Source organism: Lentinus tigrinus (assembly GCF_003813185.1).
Source record: "Lentinus tigrinus ALCF2SS1-7 unplaced genomic scaffold L226scaffold_8, whole genome shotgun sequence".
NCBI classification, from domain to species: domain Eukaryota; kingdom Fungi; phylum Basidiomycota; class Agaricomycetes; order Polyporales; family Polyporaceae; genus Lentinus; species Lentinus tigrinus.
Genome location: NW_027137917.1, coordinates 731,375 through 754,052, shown reverse-complemented (window position 1 = coordinate 754,052; position 22,678 = coordinate 731,375). Strand labels below are relative to the sequence as shown.

Genomic DNA, 22,678 nt, shown 5'->3' with positions numbered 1-22,678 from the left:
GGGCGGGTTCCCGATGACATACCCGTACCCCTACCCAGCGGGTACGGGTACACTGACCCGCACGGGTCACCCATACCCCCGCCGGTGCCTACCGGCGATGCCAAGCCTGATGGTCTGAATACCTGTCACAGTTCAACATGATGATCTGCTTCTGACCAGGAAAACTCAGAGCAAAGCCCAACACACTCACTCACCATTGGGATGTCTACCCAAAAGAGGGGGATAGTGACTACTCCGTCATCAATCCACACAATTTCTGCCCAGTATTCACTCAGAAGCAGCTTGCTTCTTCCCTCCAGGCAACAATTCTTCATCTGCCGGTACTCTGAGCGGTGTTTGTTCTTGATGAGCAACAACTCCGATCAGACATCTGCACTGTGCAGAATAGTGTTGCAAAGTCCTGTCCTGTCCTGTCTTTTGACCCTCAGGCAGGAGGACAGGACTTAGGACCTAGGACAGGACATGTGAAAGTTGGAAGGACAGGACCCAGGACACGTGTCCTCGAAGGACATGTGTCCTCATGTGTCCTCTTGATATTAGCCTCTCCATGAGGACAGGACTGGTTATAGGACTGGTCCGGACTGGTCCTACATTGTATAAAGCAATGGATGTATGTAATAGACTGCCAATATGCTTCAGATTCTATCATAATTTCAAGTCTACACATTGTTTGTGGTCATATAGCACTTAATAGCAATAGTTAATGGCACACATTAATCAGATGAACATGCACTATAGCCACACTGTTGTAAGTGGGAGAGCAGCGGCTAGACGATGCAGGAGGACTCAGTCTGGTGCACAGAGTGTCAACAGCTAGTTAGAATTACCTAGACGACGCAGGAGGACTAGGTACAAATCAGTACAGCGTAGCTAATGAATGAATACGTTAGTCTTACCTCAGTCTGGTGCACGGAGTGTCAACAGCTGAGGAAAGAGCAGCGAAAATCTCAAAGGAAAAGGGAGTGATTATCTAAGCAAATGAGCGCTAATTCCGAGACTGTGTCAATGGACGTCATAATCTTGACAGCATCGACACAGTGTCTAACTACTGAATAGGAGTCCGATGTACGTATGAAATTCTACCTCCAACACACACAGCAAGGACCAGTCCTGATGTGTCCTTTCAAAATCTCAAACCTTGAGGACTGAGGATACGTCAAAGGACAGGACATGTTGAGGACACGTGTGAAGTCCAGTCCTTAGCAGTCCTGTTTCAGTCCTAGGACCAGTCCTGCATGTGTCCTAGGACTGGACTTAGCAACACTAACGCGGATGAAGTGCGACTCACCATTGTGAAGGGTCTTCTGCGGGATGGCTCGATCACGGCGCACTTTGCGCACAAGAAGGGTGTAGTTACCTATTCGCACCGACCGCACACAAAGGCAGAGACCCGGTTAGTCTAGAACAACATTCGAGCATTGGGGTCTACTCACTTAATGTGTCCATAGGGCTGAGTTTGTCCGGTGGGTGTCGGAGAACTTGCGACCATTTGAGATCGTAGGCGACCGCGCGTTCCAGTCGCTGATGAAGACTGGACGGCCGGAGTACTACATCCCATCGCCGACTACAATCTCCCGCGATGCCAAGAAAATCTTTGTCGGCGCCCGCGCGAAGATCGCGAAGATGTTGCGTGAGTACCAGGGCAAAATCAGCTTCGCGACGGATGCGTGGACGTCCCCGAATCACCGTGCTTTTGTCGCGATCACGGCACATCTGGAACATGACGGTCAGCCGCTTTGTTTCCTCCTCGATATCGTGGAGGTCGCAAAGGTACGTACATGTGGTTTTGGGGCCACTCGTGGCTTGCTGATGATGGTTGGTGCTAGTCTCATTCCGGTGTCAATCTTGCGGCCGCCTTCGCTCAAGTCCTGCAGGAGTTCGGGATCGAGACGAAGGTGAGTAGACATGTTACATATCTCCAAAGCTCATTACATACCTGGTCGTCTTGCAGATCTTGAGTGTCACTGCCAACAATGCGTCGAACAATGACACGTTGACAGAGGAGCTCGCGCGGGCGCTCCCTGAGTTCCAAGGCAACTTTGGGCGCACACGGTGCTTCTTGCACATCTTGAACATCGTCGTAAAGGCCATCTTGAAGCAATTTGATGTGAAAGAGTGTGTCGATCCCGATGCGCTGGTCGACGAAGACGTCCGGCAGTTGGCGGAGCTTGCGCAGGAGCTCGATAGCGAAGAGAGAACCACAGAAGGTGAGTTGAGACAGGAGAGAGCTGACGATGAAGGGATGGATGTCGACTTCGATGATGAGTCGTGGGTGGATGAGGTCGAGACGATGGATGACGAGGAACAGGCGGCATACGAGCGCGACATCCGCCCCCTCAAGATGGTGCTGGTCAAGGTCAGTGTCATCATGTCTCATCACATCGAAGACCATCGTGCTTACCATTGCCCAGATACGCAAGATCTCATTCAAGATCATCCACTCAACCACAAAACTACTGCCGGCCTGGCGCGATATCGTCAAGGAGTTGAACATGCGGGAGCGACTCCTGCCCCGGGATGTGAAGACGCGATGGAACTCTTCCTTCGACATGGCGGAGGTCGCGGTCGAATACCGCCCAGCGATCGAGCGGTTGTGTGCTAAGCGTGACAGTGGCTTGCGTGCGTACGAGTTGAGTGAGCGAGAGTGGGAGATATTGACGCAGCTGAGAGACGTACTGAAGGTAAGATTGTCCACGCTCATCCAGGCTGAGGTACATGCTAACATCCACAAACTTATTTATTTGTCCCTGCGCCCACAAACCTCCGGATTTGCCGCCCATCTCGTCGTCACTGTCCTTCGCTGTACCTGCAACCCACTGTATATACCCGCACACACTCCTTTCTGCCTAGATCTTCAAGCATGCGACACTCTTCTTCTCAAGTGGCACCCCCAACCTGGCGAAGGTCATTCACGCCATGGACCACATCGACACCGTCCTTACGAATCAAATCCGCGATGAGAAAATTGACTCCGCCCTCCGATCTGCCCTCACGCTTGGCAAGAATGTGCTCAACCACTACTACAAACTCTCGGACCTCTCAGCGACCTATCGCATTGCACTTAGTATGTGCTATCAAGGATGCTACTCATCGAATCTATACGCTAACTCTATCGATTGACAGTGCTCCACCCGTCGTACAAGGACGTCTACTTCAAGGACGCAGGCTGGCCAAACCAGTGGGTCAAGAACGCTCATGACATGCTCCGGGAAGAATTCGACCGGGCCTACAAGGGTGACCCTCAGCCCGCTGCCACTCCACCTCTCAATCCCACGTCGAACGAAGACATCGACGACGCGGAGGAGTCCAGAAAGATGGCACAGAAGGGCAGGAAGGGTAAGAAGCCGTCAAATGCCGAGGTAAGCCTTATGCTATTCATGCCATCGCAGGGTCGCAAACTCCCCACAGGATGCTGCAAACATGTTCGTATCTATCCCCACACCTTCTTCGAGGCACGCTCGCCCCGGACAAGATGAGATCACATGGTATTTCGCCCTGGCCACCGAGGAGACCGACAACCCTCTCCTGTGGTGGAGGGAACGTCGCGCTCTCTTCCCTCGTCTCTCCCGGATGGCCCTCGACTACCTCTCGATCCCCGATGCGCTATTCTATCTACTGCACCATACCACTTCTGTACTAACCTTTGTTTTTTTCAGCGACGTCTGTTGATGTCGAACACATCTTCAGCCGCGGTCGCCGTGCGCTCACGCATGTCCGGAGTCGTCTCAGTGCGCAGACGACATGCGCACTTCTGTGTGTCGGCGAGTGGACGCGCAAGGACATCTTAACCACCGCCGACCTCGTCACCTGCATCAAAGGTGTCCCGGAGGTCAAGGACGAGGACGAGGACGTTGAGATGGCAGATGGATGGGATCGTATCAACCCTGTAGCATAATTACGTTCATATTCATAGTATCACGCAGCAGATGGCAGAGATAGCCATCTGTATAATGAATACATTGTCGCTCTCCGTCCATTGTGTGGTCACGCAAACAGGAGTACGATAGGTGTCAGATAGACAATACATGGCAAGTAATACGGCGTGCTACTGAAGACAACGAGATCAGTGTTGAGTCACGCCTCCGGATGCCCGCCTCTCAAATTAGCGCCCCATCTTCGCTGGCACCACACCACATGCATAACCCAGTCTGCTCACCGTCACAACCATGCTCATTGATTGACCTCGCTGGCACGCTCTCGGACACCTTCGCAGTACCAAATGTAACAGGCAATTACCCTGTATCCCTCGAGCTTTTCGAAGACACTTGGTCAGGCCCCAACTTGATTACCTATCAAATGTTCGCCGCCCGCATCTGCCCTCGCCCGCTCCCAAACAGCGAACAGGTTAGTACGCTTCAGACGCATACTGATTTATTTACTTACTGCCTTACAGGATGCTGCTTCCCGTGCTTCTATCATCTTACACTCACCATCCCTCGCTGCATTCATGCTTTGGATTGGGACTCTGACCGAAGGAACGGCACATGTTCCTTCGGTCCCCGGCCTCTCAGCCTCTTAGCGCAAGGCTCTGCTCAACCTGGGACAGATATGTGACACCATTGGCCAGCGTGAGCACATTGCAAGAGGTACCTAGGATCTCTCTGACACCGCGGCATCAATTTTGCTGACCTCTCTGCTTCAGAACGTCCGATTCCGAGCACCGGCCGCCCAGGAGAAGTTGCACTGGAGGAAGTGATATGTGGACTCGCTGCATGGGCTTCAGAGTACTACCCGGTACGTACTACAGTTTTCATCCTCTATCATCTGCCCACCCAATATCGGAACTAACACAGCGGGGCTCCTGCGTGCTCATAGCGTCAGCTCGCCCTCCGCCCAGAGCCTGTTCAACCGTCCGAATCCAAGTCACCACACTGCGCAGATCCAACAGCCGAGCTCAACGCGAGCGCACACAGCATGTCCCCCACCGACGCGATCGCCCCGCCCCTCTTCCCACTCTCGGACACGTACTCGTCAGGCATGTCGCCGACGAGCTCGCACGGTGACTCCTCGTTCACGCCCGCCGACGCCCTCCAGAAGATATCCCTTGTGCAGCACAAGAACACGGTCCCGAAGAACGTCGACGCTGACAACAACGTGAGCGAGATTCTGGACGACTACAATGCAGATCCAACAGCCGAGCTCAACACGAGCGCACACGGCAGGTCCCCCACCGACGCGATCGCCTCGTCCCTCGTCTTGCCCTCGTACATGTACTCCTCGACCTTGTCGCCCGCAAGCTCGCACAGTGACCCGTTCACGCCTGCCGACGCACTCCAGATGATGTCCCTCGTGCAGGACGAGGACACCCTGGGGAACGTCGAGTCCAAAAACGACCCAGATGTTCAAACCTCGGACCCCGATGCGAGCGCTCACGGCATGTCCCCCGCCGACGCGATTGCCTCCTCCCTCGTCCCTCCCTCCGACACGTACTCGTCAGGCATATCGCCAACGAGCTCGCACATCACCCCGTCCACACCCACCAATGCGTTCCAGATGATGCCCACGCAGCGCAAGGATGTCCCGGAGAACAGCAACGCTGACAACGACGTGAGCGAGCTGTCTCCCATTTCCGACCTCGACATGAGCGCACATGGCATGAACAACAAGGACGTCCAAGAGACCGTCGACACCGACAACATGATGAGGGACATGTCCAACTGCATCGACACTCCCTCGCGTGGGTTGACGCGTTTGCGTATGGTGCTCCATCCCGTGTTCCGATCGTTGCTTACCAGTAATAGTACGACATACTACTCACTCTGATTCCATGCCCGACCTTGAGCCCGTTACTTCTGACGACTGATAGTACATGTAACTACTGCCCATGACTCAATACACACAGCTTTGAAGGTGAACTTCTGACTGGATTAATGAGTGTACCCGCAGGATTACCCGTAACGGGTCTATATCCGGACCCGTACCCGTACCTGGACCTCCTGTACCCGTACCCTCAGAACCCGTGGGTGTCTGGGTACGGGTAGTGCTCGGGTACGGGTACGGGTGGGCGCTAAAGTACCCGGGGGTTACCCGTGCTGATGCCTAGGCATCGGGTGAGGAGCTTTGTAGTCGAGAAGTACTCCAGGTTCTTGTGATCCGTGACAACATCAATCAGAGTTCCAGAACCCTCGAGATAGTGCTGCCAAGCCTTGAAGGCTTCAAAGATGGCCAATAGTTCTTTGTCGTGGGTGTCGTAGTGCAACTCTGCACCAGTGAGAGTGCGGGAGTGAAACACAATTGGATGTAATTCACCAGAGTCTGAAGTGATGGACAGAATTCTGGTGATAGCATAGTTCAAAGTGTCAGTCTCCACTGTGATCTGACGGTCTGGTTCCCAATGATGCAGGGCTGAAGCACAGGTGAATGCCTTCTTGAGAGCATTGAAGGAGTTCTGACAGCTTTCGGAGAAGTTGAAAGTTTCAAGGGACGTTCTTCTGCATGGGGTGAGTAAGTGGAAGGATGATTTTGGAGTAAGCAGGGATGGACCATTGATAGAAGTTGGTGAATCCAAGGAAGGACTGGATGTTGCGGACTTTTTGGGGTTCCGGCCACTCAAGAATTGTTTTGACCTTGGAGTCAGACATAGTGAGTCTGTCAGAGGACATGATGTAGCTGCTGAGATACTCCAGCAACTGTTGTAGTTATTTTATAAAATGAACCAGTACTTGGCCCCCACATGTTTTACACAATGAACCATTAGTTTCGTAATATACAATGAAGCCCTCGGAGGGCTCCAGGAGGCTACCTGAAATGGCAGCTGACATGATAGAGAGCCTGGAGAGGGTGCTTTTTTCGATGTTTTGGGTATATGACATCACTGGGTGGATCCCAGGTGCCTGTATACTACTCCTCCCATCAATTTTCAGCTATTTTGACTCTCCCAGTGCTTTTCTCATTCTCTGGCTGCCCAATATGGTAACTGGCTGCTGTGGCTGTTACTGCCACCCTTGATCTTACACTAGCGCTCTCAGTTCTGGGCTGATTATAGCACAAATAAGTGCGTTGGAATTGCCTCTTTCACACAGTTCCAACGGTACAGTGATGAACAAAAATAATGTCCGCTCTGGGCAATGTGTAATAAATGCCCCGTAACTACGTCAATATAATGCATATTCCCAAAGCTTTTTCTGTGACTTATAGGCTTGCTCAGCCTCTATCATGAAGCAAAAGAACAATGGCATTTGCCCCAGTAATGCATGAGTTACTCAAGTAACAAGTACACAACCAGGGTTATGAGTAAGTGCGCAAGGTGTAATAATCGTCATATACAATACCAAAAAGTGGGGGAAAACTGATGAACAGTTCAGTAACGTGTATGTCCACCTCAAGCCTCTCTAAGGGCCTGAACACAGTCAGGGAGTAAATGATACAGCTTGGCAATGAAGTCATCCTCAAGTCCATACCACTCCTCTTGTAATGTGGCCCATAGCTCGTTGAGATTTCCAGGAAGAGGGTTGTGACAGTGGACACGGCAATCTAACTCATCCCAGGTAGTGTTGTGAAGTCCTGTTCTGTCCTGTCTTTTGACCCTCAGGCAGAAGGACAGCACTTAGGACCTAGGACAGGACACGTAAAAGTTAGAAGGACAGGACCAAGGACACGTGTCCTCTTGATATTGGCCTCCTCATAAGGACAGGACTGGTTGTAGGACTGGTCTGGACTGGTCCTACCTTGCATGAAGCAATAAATGTCTGCAATAGTCTGCCAATTGCTTCAGATTCTATCATAGTTTCAAGTCTACACATTGTCTAAGGTCATATATCACTTAATAGCAATGGTTAATGACAGAAATTTGTCAGATAAATATGCACTATAGCCACACAGCAAGGACCAGTCCTGACATGTCCTTTCAAAATGTCAAACCATGAGGACTGAGAACACATCAAAGGACAGGACATGTCAAGGACACGTGTGAAGTCCAATCCTTAGCAGTCCTGTTTCAGTCCTAGGACCAGTTCTGCACATGTCCTAGGACTGGACTTAGCAACACTAATCCCAGACATGTTCATGTCAGGAGAGCTCAAAGGCCAGGGAAGAATGGTCATGTTGTGGTCATGCAACCACTGCTTCGTGAGGTGTGTGGTGTGCTTGCAGTCATTGTCATGCTAGAAGATGAAGCTGTCTTGGGGGATAGAGTAGTCTTGCAGGGTTCCTAGAAGTGACTGCTCCAAGTGGAACAGTACTGCTTGAAATCCATGTTGCCCTTGATGTGATGAAGATGTCCAATAGCCCGGGAGGTGATGCATTCCCATACCATCAAACTTCCTCCTCCATGCTTGACCTGCTGCTTGACATTCCTTGCCAAGAACTCCTCCCCAACCCTTCTCCTACACCATGCCTCCCATCTGAGCCAAAGAGATTGAACTGAGACTTATCTGAGAAGAGCACTGGCGTCCAATCCTCCACACTCTGATTGGCAAACTCCTCCACCCACTTCTTCCGCTGCTTGATGTGCAAGGCACTGAGATATGGCTTTGACCGGTGCACCTGTCCATTGAGGCCAATCTCGCAAAGCCTACGGCGCACAGTCTGGGCACTGACATTGGGAAAGAGCTGGCATTGGACATCCGTTGCATTCTGAGCTGACCCATTGGCAAGGGCAACTTCAGCATGACAAAGGTCGGGGGGAGTGAGGAGACAAGTAGTAGAAGTCACCAGTCTTTCAAACAATCTGGAGGTTTTGGGCAACGGTGCAACGATCCAGGTGCAAGATGCTGCCAATTTCAGTCATGGTCATGGGCTTTCCAAAAGTAGGATCATGAAGTTGGAGAATGCAAGCCCGTTTTGTGGGAGTGCAGGGTACCATAGTGATAGATATGAAGAGTAGAAGGTGTAGAATGAAGATATTAAAGTGGTGTAGTGTCAGGGATTATATGTGGTGTGTTTATGAGGAAAGAGAATGGATGGCAAGCTATGTGCTGGCACGTCGAGAATAAGTGCCCAAATGTTCCCACGGCTTTTGCAGCCTTTCACACAGCTGCCCAGCAATACCATAGGGGCATTATATAGCTACTACTGTGTACTTATTCTACAATACATCACATACACTTACGCCCATATAGACATGAGCTAGAGAGGAAATAATGCCCACTCCTGGGAGTGGGCATTATTTTTGTCGGTCACTGTACTAAATAGGTCATGCATCGTGAAAAACTGACAAATATGTGCCAAAACAGGAAAGATGTGATCGTCCAGCACAAAATGCTGCATACAGGGGGCCCCAGGCTGTGCCCTGCCATGCCTCTAGTACCACTGGAAAGTGACAATTCACCGCCTTCCAACGGTACCAAATACATGGCAGATTGTGTATGTGAGAAGACGTCCTCCTCCTGCCCCCTATGGCTGTCATTCCTGCTACTTCTCCACCACAACTCCAACAGGACTATCTCTGAACTCCACCCCCTTTCCCAGTTATGACTTCATCACCCTTGTTTCTACTCATCATGCCTTACTCGGACTTCTGCTCGGACTCCACTTGCTTCTGGACATCCGCTCTATCATCCGCTTGCATTATGATGTTGTATCCATTACTTATACTTGATAGGGCTTGATTGTTTGCTTCTACCTTGTCACATCCACATTCCACCTCCTGTCTCCTACTCCTATCGGACTCTGACCAGACATTCAGATATTTGTATATAAAATGTACCTTATAGTCTAATAGTTCCTTAGTTCTGATATCTTGTTACTCGTTCATCAACTACTCAGTTACTCAGAACTCAATCTATCTGGCTTACCCCGCAATCTCTGTCTGAACTCTGTCTGACCATCCATCGGACCTCTACCTCTGTCTCACAACTTCTGTTCTCATCTCTGTTCCTAATTCTCTGCTTGACTCTCTTACTCTTAGCTTGCTCCAGTATAAACTCCAGGGCCTCTCGTCGGACTTCCGCAAATTGAAGACATCAATGCATCTTCAGGCATTGGTCAATAACTTTGCCAAAGTCTTCATTCTCTGTGCACTTTTGGACTTCAGACTTCGGACTTCCATTCAGAGTTTGACTTGTGTGCACAGTCTTAATAAATGCACTGAAATGTATAGGCCAAAAGAGAAGACATGTAACCACATGTCAGGTAGAGTGTATACCTAATTCAGAATGAAAGAAGCATAGCCTTAGATCTATTGTAAGAGGCAGTGCCCATAGTGCCTAATGCACACTTATTGTCCATAATACATCATTCAATATTTATCAGACCTTATGGGTCACCTGCAGATCATTAGCATTTCTGATTCTTGATCTGAATCTGCAGTGATTTGGATCTATATTGACCTGGATTCACAGATTCAGATTATTGCAGATCCAGATCCAGGTTTTCAGGTCACTACCTGCAATGGATCTGATCTGTTGCTCAGCCTTAAAAAGGACAACATGTCAGTCAGTTGCTGTTGTGATTTCCAGTTCCCACACCATGAACTCTGGTGTCTTGCAATCTTGAACAGCATCTCCAACCTTCTATCCCTCACACTTGGTCTCTAATTGTGTTAGGACTGTGCGCACAAGTCGAACTCCGAAGGGAAGTCCGAAGTCCGATAGCGCATGGGAAGTGAAGACTTTGGCAAAGTTATTGACCAACGCCCGAAGATACATTGATGTCTTCAATTTGCAGAAGTCCGACAAGAGGCTCTGGAGTTTATACTGGAGCAAGCTACGAATAAGAGAGTCAAGCAGAGAATTAGGAACAGAGACGAGAACAGAAGTCGGAGGTCAGAGGTCGGAGGTCCGGCGGAAGGACAGACGGAGATCAGATGGAGGTTGGCAGAGAAGTCAGATAGATTGAGTTGCTGAGTAGTCGAGAGGGTAAACGAGATATCAGAACTGAAGAACTATGCGACTGTAAAGTAGGATTTATATACGAAAGTCCGAATGTCCGATAGGAGTAGAGACAGGAGGCAGACTGCGGAGATGACGGAGCAGAAGCATATAAACTGGACTAGTAAGTGTAGGCGGCAGATACAGATGTCATAATACGATCAGATGACAGAGCGGGGGTCGGGAGTGATCAGAGTCTGAGCGGAAGTCCAAATAAGGCAGGAGGAAAAGGAGCAGGGGTGATGAAGTATTAGCCGGGAAAGGGGCGGAGTTCAGGGGTAGTTGGGTTGGGGTTGTGTCGGAGGGGCGACAGGATGGACTTGGGCACAGGATGTGACAAATTGTGTTCATCCTCTTGCTCTGTAAATGACTGTGCTGGACTCTGGACTCTGGACTTACATCTTTGGACATGCAGACTTTGGACTTACTAGTAACCTCTAGCAGGTTCTTTTTATAGAACCTTCCACGAGTTTCTTCTCTTCATCAGTCAATCCTCAAATCTATTGATGGCTATTAATGGTATTACTGCATCATTCTGGCCAGTCTCTGTTGGCTGTCTGGCAGACTTGTGACTAGCAAATGATTAATCCTGTACTAATAAGCCTCAAGGACCTTAGAAAAGTTGTTGTCTTCACATTTGCAGTAGGGTCAACATTGTATTACTTATTACATCCTATTAAATTTGCCAATAATAAGTGTCAATAGCCATTAATAGATTTGAGGATTTACTGATGTTGGCCCCAGACTTTTCTGTCTGGACCCCTCCACTCGGGCCCCTTATGCCTTTTCTTACTTAGGTTCTTACTCACTTTACATTGGTCATCTGTTCCCATTAGTATTCCAAAGTCCAGGACTTTTAGTATATAAGTCCCAATGCAGCAGGCATGTAACTTCAGTTCAAATATCTTGTTAATTCAATGTTCTTATTCTCTACTCTTTGGACCCTCTGCTCTCCAGCTGGACCTCCAGTTATCTGCCCTCAGACCTTTACTTTGCACTTAGATGTGAAGTCCTTCAGTCATCTTTTCCCTAAGAGCCTGTACTAGCTCTAACTTTGAACTCAGACTCTACTCCGGACTCCAGATCCTGTTCCTCAAAATAGAGGACAATGATGTTGCCTCAGGACATTGCTAATAGCTTCACTGAAGTCCTCCATAGTTGTGCTACTTATCTGCTTACTGGACTTTGTTATTACTCCAGTTATCTATATAAGTAACATGTCACAGTCCTAACACTCACCCTCTTGCTCAGATTTGCCCTCACGCTCTCTATCTCTCTCTCTCTGTGTCTCTCTGTCTCTTTCTGTCTCTTTCTGTGTCTTCTTATGTCTCTCTGTCTCTGTCTCTGTCTTTGTTGTGCTTCCTCATACTGCATTACATTCATTGCTGTGCTCTCCAACTTTGCACTCTCTATCTTCCTTTTGTATGTACTGCCCCTTTCATTCTCCATCACCTCCTTCTCCCTCCTGTACACACTTTCCATCTCCCTCTGTACACTCTGGTACATACTCTTTTTCTCCCTCTCTTTTTGTTGTCCATCACCCTCTCTTCTCACTGTCCCTCTCCTCTCCTTTACGCTCTCACTCTCCTTTACTCTCCTCTTTCTTGCACCCATCTTCTTGTATGCATACTTATTTCTGTATTTACTAGAGTACACAAGTTCTTTCAAATGCATATGACTGATTTATCAATCCATTCAACCACAAATAATTCTATGTGTGACTACTTGTGAATGTGCACCACTGCTCTAGTGAAAGTAGCATTCAATTAGCTCTAATCTAGATCATTTGATATCTGAATAGTGTTGAGTCGCAAAGGGGTAGCATGATATTAGCTCTAATTAGGTGGCCTTTTGTTGTTAAACACAACCATTAACTATTGGACGACTATCTGTAAGGCATCTGGACACGGATCTGCCAGATGTCGGAGTTTGAATCTGAGTGACGCATGCACGGCAAGCTCTGTATCCAAACTGTAACACAAATTTTGACACACTTCTTTTCACATGTCCTTCCAGATCCCCCGCACTGTACACACCCTGTCCTTTGCAATATCTTCTGCTGTTCTCTCACATATAGCTCCCCCAGGCTGAGTACTGTGATGTCAGAAGCCGATGCTCAGAGGACCCAGAACCTCCTTGTGGCTGCTATGCTGCTTGAGGAGTTAAATAAAGAAGATGAGGAGGACCAGAAGGATGAGGACGATCTCACAACCACTCTAATTGGTGGTATGATCACAACCCACAAGATGAAGCTCAAGGCTCAATGCCACAGGTACCTGGTGCATCATAAACTACTGCCCAATCTCATGAAAGACACACCATGGCAGTGACTCTACCTCTCTTGGACCAACTGTGCATTCATCACCACCATGAGGTTTAATGTTGCAACATTCCACTTCCTCATTGATGGACATGTGGTCTATTTGGATAGGAGTGCTCATGGACACCATTCTCAATGCACCTGGCAGCTGGCATGATGCTAAGGTCACTCATGATCTCTATGATCTTCTACTCAATCTCACTCACACCCCACCTGGATACTACCTTGTTGCTGACAGCACATTTCCCCGCTTTTCTCCTGCCATTTGAGCACACATTCATACTCCCATCAAGTCTTTTGACAACCTACTATCTGATCCTGGAGAGTGTCGGAAGACTGCAGCAATAAGCTGCCAATTGCTCTCCTATCACCAGTCAGCAGAATGGGGCAATCAGCAACTTCAAGGTGCTTTTGGTTGATTGCAAGTACCCTTGCCAATTGACAAGACAGACATCCCGTTACTCCTTCCTCTGTTTGGTCATAAGGTTGCACCAGGTCCGTGTCTGCAAGGTTGGGATTAGCGAGATACAGAACGTCTATGTTCCTATCTGGCAAGAGGGCAATGAGCTGTTGGAGTTGTGGTCAGAATGGGAGGGCATGGTCTCTTGAGAAGTAAGGTGTCATGATCAGGTCTCAAGGTTTCATCATATTGTTGTAGAGGATGAGTAGTGAAGCTTATTCATTTACTGTGACTGAGGAACTGCATAAGCACTAGATACATCATCAACTTGTCCAATATTGTTTTGATCAAGATTATACCACTGTCCAGGATCAGCATATACAGAGGAGGACTCAGATGAATACCACTGTGCCATAAGCTGCTGCATGCAAAGCTCATCCTGTAGTTGCACATTTGCCATCTTCACTTCCATCAGCTTATGCTGGAGGTGATCAACCTGTTGGTGCAACTCGCAGTTCTCTGCACAAACATCTTGCAGATTGAGGGCCTCAATGAAAGAAGCCACATGCTGCGTGCACTGCTCCTCATGCTGGGCTCACACCTCCGAGTCAAGGTGCTGTCTGAGCACTGCAAGAAGGTCGCCACTACATTTCTGGTGCTGCTATTGCACAGCAGACCTGGTCATAGACTGGCCCATCAGAAGTTGCCAAAAGTGCTGAATGCACTGCCGGTGCTGAGCACGCTGGAAGTACTGACACAGAAGCCTCCGACTTGTATGAATTCTCCAAAGAGAACTAATAGAGCGAGTGACCTGAGGTTTGGGCTACGCACTGTATACTGTCTCATATACTGAACACCCACTCCATTAGTCCATAGCTGCCATATGGCCCTGGCAATAGGTCGCCCAGTTGTACGCATTTTTTGGAGTTCCTGGCCTCATATGAGCTGTTAGACTGATTGATGTCTATGACATCAAAATGAATCAGAACATACCTAAGGTAGGCCCAGCACAGACTCGACTACCATCACTTGACCATAATTTGTCACGCTGAGCCGGTTTTGGCTGGGTCAACAACATGGAATTCAAACTAGAATGTGGGCAGCCTTCAATCAAAAAAACGGCAACCACCAATCAATAGCTAGACTGATTTCAAAGGTTTTTGTGGTTCCCAAATTCTGATACAATGTTGGATTCAGTGCCATTCAAAAAGTGTGCACAACATATGGTTATAACTATTTCCGAATAAGGCTGGTGCTAAAGCAAGAATGATGACTGCATATCGTCGAAATACTTGAACGGCAGTAAGCGCTTTCATAACAAGGACTTATCGCTGCAGCACGTGAGCTGTCACGGGTGCGTCACTGTGTACCGACGTAGTCGAGTCTGTGCTGGGCCTACCTTATGAGTCAATACAATTGAGATCTTCGCTTGAAGTGCCTGCCAGATGGATGTTGTTGACGAAGTGAACGTGAAGATATGTTTCTGAGGCTGTGGCACCTATTGCTGCTAGTGTGCGGGAACGCTACCTGTACTGTGGAGCGCTGGGGGCACTACCTCAGTGCACACAGCAGTTTTTGAAACTCCTGATGCCCTGTATAAGGATGATAGTAAGTCTATGTGTCACATTACAATCAATGAGGAACGAAGTGATAGGGAAGGCCATGGGTAACCCATGGGTACCACGGGGTCTACCCATATCCATGCCCACCTCTATACCCATGGGTATATGGGTATGGGTACTGTGGGTATGGTAACCAAGGCAAATGGGTATGGGTTTTCATGGGTACAGGTAATTGAGTATGGGTTGATGAATACTATGTGTAGTATCACATTCACAGCACTCATGTACTAGTGCAAGACAATTTAGAAGCCTAAAAAGCTCATTGTAGTGTGTTGGCTTGTCAGAATGGGCCGTAATAGCTACTCTTCTGGCTTTTCTGTACCTTGTTAAGGTGTACTAAGTGGTCTCAAGTGCTACCACACACTTGTTGCTGAATCACTCTCTCTACAGATGACTATAGCTTCTCAATTTAATGATGGTATTACATGTGTACTTGTGTGGGTAAGAGTGGGTATGGGTATGGGTTCACATGGATATGGATATGGGTTTTACGTGGGTTGGTCATGCACATCCATACCCACAGCCATCCCTATGAAGTGATCGTCTCTTAGGTACAAGTTAGAATACCTCCAACTGAGCCATTATCTAAGGCATCTCCAGTGAGATGCAATTATGAGAATGACCCAGATTGCAAGGCCTGCCAGACATATATGTCATGGTGGCAGAAATATACTCAAGAAGGTGATGAGATATTACTCTTGTCTAACATCCATAAGTGTATTACTTGAAGTAAAAACAGCAAGACCCCCAAAGGAGCTCAGAACAGCGGCATGCAAGAGACAGATAACCATAGATGTACAGATCCTGTTACTAAGGTGTGCAAGGCCAGATTTCCCCGCAAGACATTCACAGAGACCACAGTAGACTTGCAGTCTGGAGCTCTTTATCATGAAAAAAAGGTGAGGCATGGTTGAACACATTCACACCTGCAGTATCATATTCGTTATGGTGTAAGCATGATGTTACTAGTATGATGTATGTCAGGAACTGCGATTAAATCAGTCATTGCTTATATTGCAGACTATATTACCAAGACCCCACTAAAGATGCATGTAATGTTCCAGTCTGTGCAGAAAGTATTTGATAGAAACACCAAGCTACTTTGCAGTGACAAGTCTCAAAACTTGGTGAATGCTCACCGACTCTGGGTCTCTCTACAGCTGTCGCTGCCTTCGCACTCTCTCAGCAAGAAGTGTGATGACCAAAATGGTCAACTCTCTGACCGCGGCTTCTGAGATTGGGGGGCCTATGGCAGCTACGTATCTCCTAAAACATCCTGATCATTATACTGCGCACAAGTTCAGGGCATGCTACTGGAGAGGTTATCAAGTAGAGGTTATGCATGCATGAGATGACTCAAAAAATATCTTAGAAAAGGGCCAATCAACTGTAGTTGTAGCCTTAGATGATAAGTCACGCAGCAAAGGCAAAAAGAGAATTGTGCCTCTCTCTCTCGTTCTAGACTATATGTGGTGGCCAGCTGAGTATGAAGACGTATGTGTATATGATTGGATAAAATTAAACCACAAAAAATGAATGTCTACAGCATGTCGTAAGCAGGCCAAGCCTCAGCAGTTTGGCAGTGAATACTCCCCCTCGTCGAGAGGCACCGCACATCTTTATGTTATTTTGTGGTGGCGAAGGCTGACCGCATCCATTCAATATCAATGTAGAGCTTCGGAGACCACCTTCAGGACCATTCCAGCACTCCCGCAAGGGGCCATCAACCTTCCTGGAGTGGATGGAACACATTCAGCAAAACATTATCCAGAATGAGACCCCTGCACAGTCTCGCGCACGCGAAGCCCATCAACTTGCAGCACAATCCAGACAACTTCCATTCCCATGGACCTGTGTCTACATCTGGACAAAGCTGGGTGACATCATGCTGGATGTCTTCGAGCAATGGAAAGGGCTTGACTATCGCGAGCAGGTGTCTCTGAGTGCTGTGTCTAGTGTGTGGCTGTCGCATTCACCCGGTGCAAGATGGTACAATATGATCTTTGATGAGTGGGATCTGTGGATCCCTCCCAACCTTCCACTGTTGGAGAATCAAAGGTCAGATGACAACACCGTAGGGACCAAGATGAGTGGGCAAAACCCGTGTGTACCCAAGGATAAATTCATGGGAATACCCATGGGTAGGGACCTTCACGAGTTAGCAAAACCCGTGGGTACCCAAGGATAAATCCGTGGGAATACCCATGGGTAAGTACATCTGCGGGTGTAAGTACCTGTTTCCCACGGGTTTTCACGGATGCGGGTATGGCTAGGTAAACCTGTGGGTACCTGCACACCCTCATGTTGTAGCCACTAACCGTGGGATTCTAATGATATGTCACACGAATTTTTCCGATCAAAACTGAGTGTGCTAGAGGCGAAATAAACATGCCCAAATTCGGAAGTATAGGGTGTCTTTTGCGCTCATTTGAGCGCCTACTCGGGCATCTGGGGCAACTGAGCGCAAAAGACAGCCTATACTTCCGGATTTGGGCATGTTTATTTCGCCTCTAGCACACTCAGTTTTGATCGAAAAAATTCGTGTGACATATCATTAGAATCTCACAGTTCGTGCCTACAACATGAGGGTATCATCCGGGTTATCCATGGCTGCATAAACCCATGGGTACCCGACTATCATACCCACAGGTATGGGTAATCCATCGGAACATGCCCATAAGGATGCGGGTATAGCCTTTGAATTTTCAACACTTGTGGGTACGATACATCTGCAGGTCACTCGTGAAGGTCCCTATGTCAGCCCAAGATGAGTCAGCCCAATAAGAAAAAGAAATGTACAGCCAATTCTGCTGCAGACTGATCCCTGTGCTGGTTGAACTCATGCTGCAAGTTCACGAGCTGGTCGGTGCGCTCCTTCAATTGCAGCTCGTTCTGCTATAACTTCACCTGGAGCTCATTGCTCTTCTGATGAGCGTTCCAGTTGGACGTCATGGTGTCATCGAGCAACTTTTGGACTTGCTGGCATCACAGAGCTGCTGTGCGACTGTACCTTCCTGCGCACGAATGAGCACATTGGACAGCTCCTTCACCAGCATGTTGTGAACTAATGACTCATACTGATGCTGTAAGATGCCCTGCTTCTGCTGGCACTTGATGTGTAGCAGGAAGTCATCTGATGGAGGGATGTACTCCGGTAGCCTGCGGAAGAGCTCTATGTCCTTACCAGTCTTGGTGGTAGTTTGCAACAATGTTAGTTCAGATACTTTACCGGTGAGCATGCAAACAAAATGGAGTCTTACTGGCTGAGCAGGGTACGAGAAATACATCTGAGAAGTGGGGTGGGAGGAAGATGATGCAATGGCATTGGATTGTGCTGCCACTGGAGCAGCCGGGGTACATAAGAGATCATACATTTGCCATGTACTCTACTACATCTCCAATGAACAGTGAGAGGTGTGAGACTTTACCTGCTGAATTGTAGTGTCAGTGAAATCTGTCTGTGCATCGCAAAGTGAGCTGGACGAGGCCATGCTTGACAACAGATTCACATGACTTGAAGGGTGTTCAGAGGATGACCGCGAGTCGAATGAATGGAGGGTCGCAGAAGAGCGGGCAGATGCTGGTGCAGGATTGGATAGGGGAGTATAAAAAGGATCTTCTCAAAAACCTAACTCTGCAGAGCGTAAAACACATTTGCAACAGTCTGTGTTCCCAGGTGCAGGGATGGGATGATGGTGCAACACAGCAGTGATGGTGGTGGTCGCTGGTCAAGAGACGAAGGCTGGATTTGGGACCAAGTAAGGTGTGTGGGTGACCACAACCCAGGGTTAGGGCCCCATCATTCTAGGGTTTATTTTGATAAGTAATTTAGTTACCAGCTAAGTACAGAATACTTACTCGAGATAATTGGAATAAAATTCCCACGTCACAGGAGTTCATGACACTTCCCGCCAAAAAGTGTCATACCTAAAAGACAATCACTTTGTTCCTCATCAATTGTAATATCATTCCAATTCTGAGAGTTGATCAGTTCATTTTCTTGGTCTCCAGCAACAATCCCTCTATCAAATATGTGAGCATCCACCTTAAGCTCATCTAACTCATGATCACTTAGATAGAGGGGATATGTTCCACTCTTTTCTGTCTGCTTTCTCATGGCTTAATAGTCATCTTGCACATCATTACACTCATATTTGATATGGAAAATTTTCATAATCTCATTTTGTCTATCTGGAAAGCCATAAGTATCAAAAGTCTCACTCCATGTCTTGTTTCCATTGGTTCTTAAATCTCTGAGTGCCAGGGCTTGAATAGAGTCAACATAGTCATGCAGTATGCCTCACGACTACCGGCAAAGGCCCACCAATGAAATTTGGCACAAACCCTTCACTCTCATCTATAAGACGAACCTCATGTATGTAGGCTTGTGGGTGGTTTGACATAAATGTGTGATATTTGTCATTGGATCCCACATGTAAGACAGATTTATGTTGAACTGTAGCCTCTCGGTTGAATGTTTTTGCAGTCTCAGTAGTTAGCAACAACTCATCATCTGATTCTTCCTCCTCCTCAGCATATACAGGTCCCCCACCCACGCATGTTTGCAGCTCGTCATCCTCAAAGGCTGGCTCTGGTTCATCTACATCATCATTATATGCTGTATGAAGATGCGGAATGCTTTCATCTACATGTAGTCATTTTTGAAGTCACTGTTATCATCAGCTGTGACTAGGAGAGATCGGGTTCAAGCGGACAGAATGATGAGATACGTGTGTTGGTCTGGATTGGCTAAGTGAGCCTGCACGCATTCTCTGCTGGGCCAATACATGAAGATCAGAATTTTTGCATGGAGATAACAGGGCAGGTGCTCTTTCCAAGGACAGTCTGCAGCGTGTACAACTACTCCTGGACAAAGACCATGTGAGAACTGCGAGACAACTGATGATGAAGGGCAGTGATCCAACACTCCGGAATGCTTTGCTCGCGCAGGAAGTTGACCCATTTAGGAACTGGGCTCATGTCTGGCGGGGGAGGCGACCAAACCGCAATCACCATGGACAGTCTTGCTGCCAGTACCACCATAGCTACCCGAGCTCTCCTGATAGCTCCTGCTGCCTTATCATAGTAATGATGAACATTTGCATATCTGAAAGACCGGGGTCAGCCCAGTGTCATTGACGCAGGACAGCTCATGCGTGTGAGGAATTTGCCAGTGTAAGCATAAGTTTGCTGATGAGAGCAAGACCTTTCTCCAACTTCACCCAAGAGAGGCGAATGTTGTCGTGAAGTGCCCAGCTGTTCGTGTACTGAACTGGTTTGAGTAAGTTCAGGTTCTACACAAAGGCGGCCAAGGAGTGGGGCATGCAAGGGGATCATGTGAAGGATGTAAGGCATCTCGGGGACAACTAATGCATGCTGCGGCTCTTTGAGTTCCTTGAGTGAAAGAGTCTCCTCAGGATTTACTGGACTACCTGTCGGCAGCTTGATGCGGTCCGGCAGGTTCACGACGGTATAGATGCTGTCATCAGCCGTTCGGAATGTGTACAGTCGCTCTTGCCTGTTCAAGTCAGTTCGTTTCAAATTGACATTTAAATTAGAGCCAGATTGCGTGTACCACATTGTTGTCATATTGAGTGATGAGTCGTTGGCGAAGGCTTCTCGAATGGTTGGCTAGACATATAGGTCAGAACAGTTCATTTTGCAGTCGCTTGTATGGCTCACAAACACTGGGTTGCAGGATGTCGAACCGTGCTTCAGATTGCTGCGAGTAAGTTAGTCGACCTACCCCGACTATTGCAGGTTGTATCCTGTTTCTTACCCCAGTTTTGGCCTTGCGCTTCACTTGTTCGAAGACTTAGAGGCTAACAGCACCGTGAACAGGGGACCGGTAGAGCCGAGTGGTCACAAGTGCCGTATTCGGGAGACAGAGATTCTGCAGAGCGTGAAGCACATTTGCAGGATTCTGTATAGTTCGCGGTTCTGTACAGCAAGGAGGATGAGAGTCAAGGTTGGCGGCTGCTGGAGGGTAGGATGGCAAAAGCGTCCAAATTGAGTGTGGGAGCTTGTGCCTATTATGGCCAATACCGCCAGAGTGCCGGGTGTTTTGCTGTCGACCACCATCATGCCTCTGCCAGTGTTTTACGCATGGAGAGCACCCTCAAGAACCCATGCAGAGTGACACCAACACATTATGTTGCTCATCAAGCCAATCCCGGTGTTCTAACACCACTGCTGGCAAGATGTTGGTTTGCATCCTCAGGTTTGTACCTGTGTTTCATTTGGTCACTACTGACCATTCTGCTCCCCTCTATTTCGACATTGCTAAGACTAGGTACTTTGCCACATGTACATTGAGTTTGCTGTGGGTGTGTATTGTTCTTGGCGACCAATAGGAACGCACATTCACTCAAGCAGGGTGCTAAATCCTTCTGGTGCCAAAAACTATGGTGTCTACATTGATGAGAGACTGCCTGACCAAACCCTGGAACTCCGCCCAGGAGCAGACGCTTGCTGCTGGCCATCCCCTTACTGCCCAGCACAAGGAGAGAAGACTTCGGGGAGGCATCAGTCTGTCGCTGTGTTACTTGGTGTATTTTGAGCTTCCTTGGTGAATTGCTAATACAATCCTTTGGTATTGATGCACCAGTCCAACTCATCCTCAGTTATAGAATCGCTCATCCCTGCGACAGGGTTTCCTGCTGCTCTACCCAGCAATTACTTCCTCATTTGCTCGGTGACGGTTATCCTATGAATCATCATCTCACTCTATGGAGCCCTGCCGGGTGAGTATCGTTGTTTGTGATTCTGGTCACATAGACCAATTGAAGCAGTCGGTCAATTTCCTACGGCACTCGCAAGAGCTGGAAAACTCTGAGACTGTGGGTGGGCCTCGTTCTGAGCGCACACCTGAAAAGTCTGTGTGCATCGATGGAATGTGGAGGTACAGCACCAGGTTTGAGCGGCACTCTCAGGCCATCAACATCCGGACGTCCCACCATTGCTATACCAGTGAACAGTCCTATCAGACCCCCCGCAATCCCGTAGGACCTACAGTTGGCATGAAGGCGGCCGTAATGTCATTTTTGGTAGGCTGCTGCACCTCTGGTGATTCAGGCACTGGAGGCGGGTTCGACAGAGTACTCTTAAGCTTCAAGCTCAACATCACCAACTTGATTTCAGTTGGATTGAGGGTAACTACGCCTTCCCCACGTTCCAACAGAACATCACGCCGACCCAACACACAGACTCACTGGCATGTATATATTGTAATCCAATCTTCTGTTCAGCCTGCCAAAGTAACAGAACTAAGTGGTGGAGGTCGCCGAGCTTTCATCGTCCCGTACGTGGAAATTCCGATGGTACCCAAGGGCCGTAAGGTTCAGCATTTCAGCTCCCGGCTCGCAGTGTTAGTACTGTAGGACCTCAGACTAGGTATGTTGCTGATATTGTTGAACTCCGAGTGATTACTCGATTTCCTGTGACCCGTTCAAGTCGCAATTTATTCCCTGTGATGACCACATTGCATACTTACACCTCTCTTTACGATTAGTCGCTCGCTACTTTCCCC

General features: G+C 48.3%; 4 protein-coding genes across 4 annotated transcripts; 2 read left to right on the top strand and 2 right to left on the bottom strand.

Moving 5' to 3' along the window:
* Positions 1–4,914: 4,914 nt before the first annotated feature.
* L226DRAFT_569750 (uncharacterized protein) lies at positions 4,915–5,763 on the top strand (the record flags this gene model as incomplete). Its single annotated transcript, XM_067684344.1, has 1 exon — positions 4,915–5,763. One exon carries the CDS (start codon positions 4,915–4,917, stop codon positions 5,761–5,763), a length of 849 nt encoding a protein of 282 aa, XP_067537068.1.
* Positions 5,764–11,837: 6,074 nt separating this feature from the next.
* Positions 11,838–14,606, bottom strand: L226DRAFT_522077 (uncharacterized protein; the record flags this gene model as incomplete). The annotated part of the gene is made up of 9 exons (XM_067678740.1): positions 11,838–11,926; positions 11,988–12,012; positions 12,048–12,453; positions 12,845–12,895; positions 13,128–13,276; positions 13,438–13,672; positions 13,816–14,047; positions 14,379–14,492; positions 14,522–14,606. 9 exons carry the CDS (start codon positions 14,604–14,606, stop codon positions 11,838–11,840), a joined length of 1,386 nt encoding a protein of 461 aa, XP_067537067.1.
* A 595-nt stretch (positions 14,607–15,201) lies between these two features.
* L226DRAFT_522076 (uncharacterized protein) lies at positions 15,202–17,338 on the top strand (the record flags this gene model as incomplete). The annotated part of the gene is made up of 8 exons (XM_067678739.1): positions 15,202–15,318; positions 15,541–15,642; positions 15,702–15,831; positions 15,890–15,965; positions 16,171–16,226; positions 16,337–16,471; positions 16,523–16,644; positions 16,856–17,338. 8 exons carry the CDS (start codon positions 15,202–15,204, stop codon positions 17,336–17,338), a joined length of 1,221 nt encoding a protein of 406 aa, XP_067537066.1.
* Positions 17,339–17,725: 387 nt separating this feature from the next.
* On the bottom strand, positions 17,726–18,641 carry L226DRAFT_522075 (uncharacterized protein; the record flags this gene model as incomplete). Its single annotated transcript, XM_067678738.1, has 3 exons — positions 17,726–17,784; positions 18,161–18,536; positions 18,579–18,641. The coding sequence occupies 3 exons, from the start codon at positions 18,639–18,641 to the stop codon at positions 17,726–17,728; spliced, it is 498 nt and encodes a 165-aa protein (XP_067537065.1).
* Positions 18,642–22,678: the final 4,037 nt, after the last annotated feature.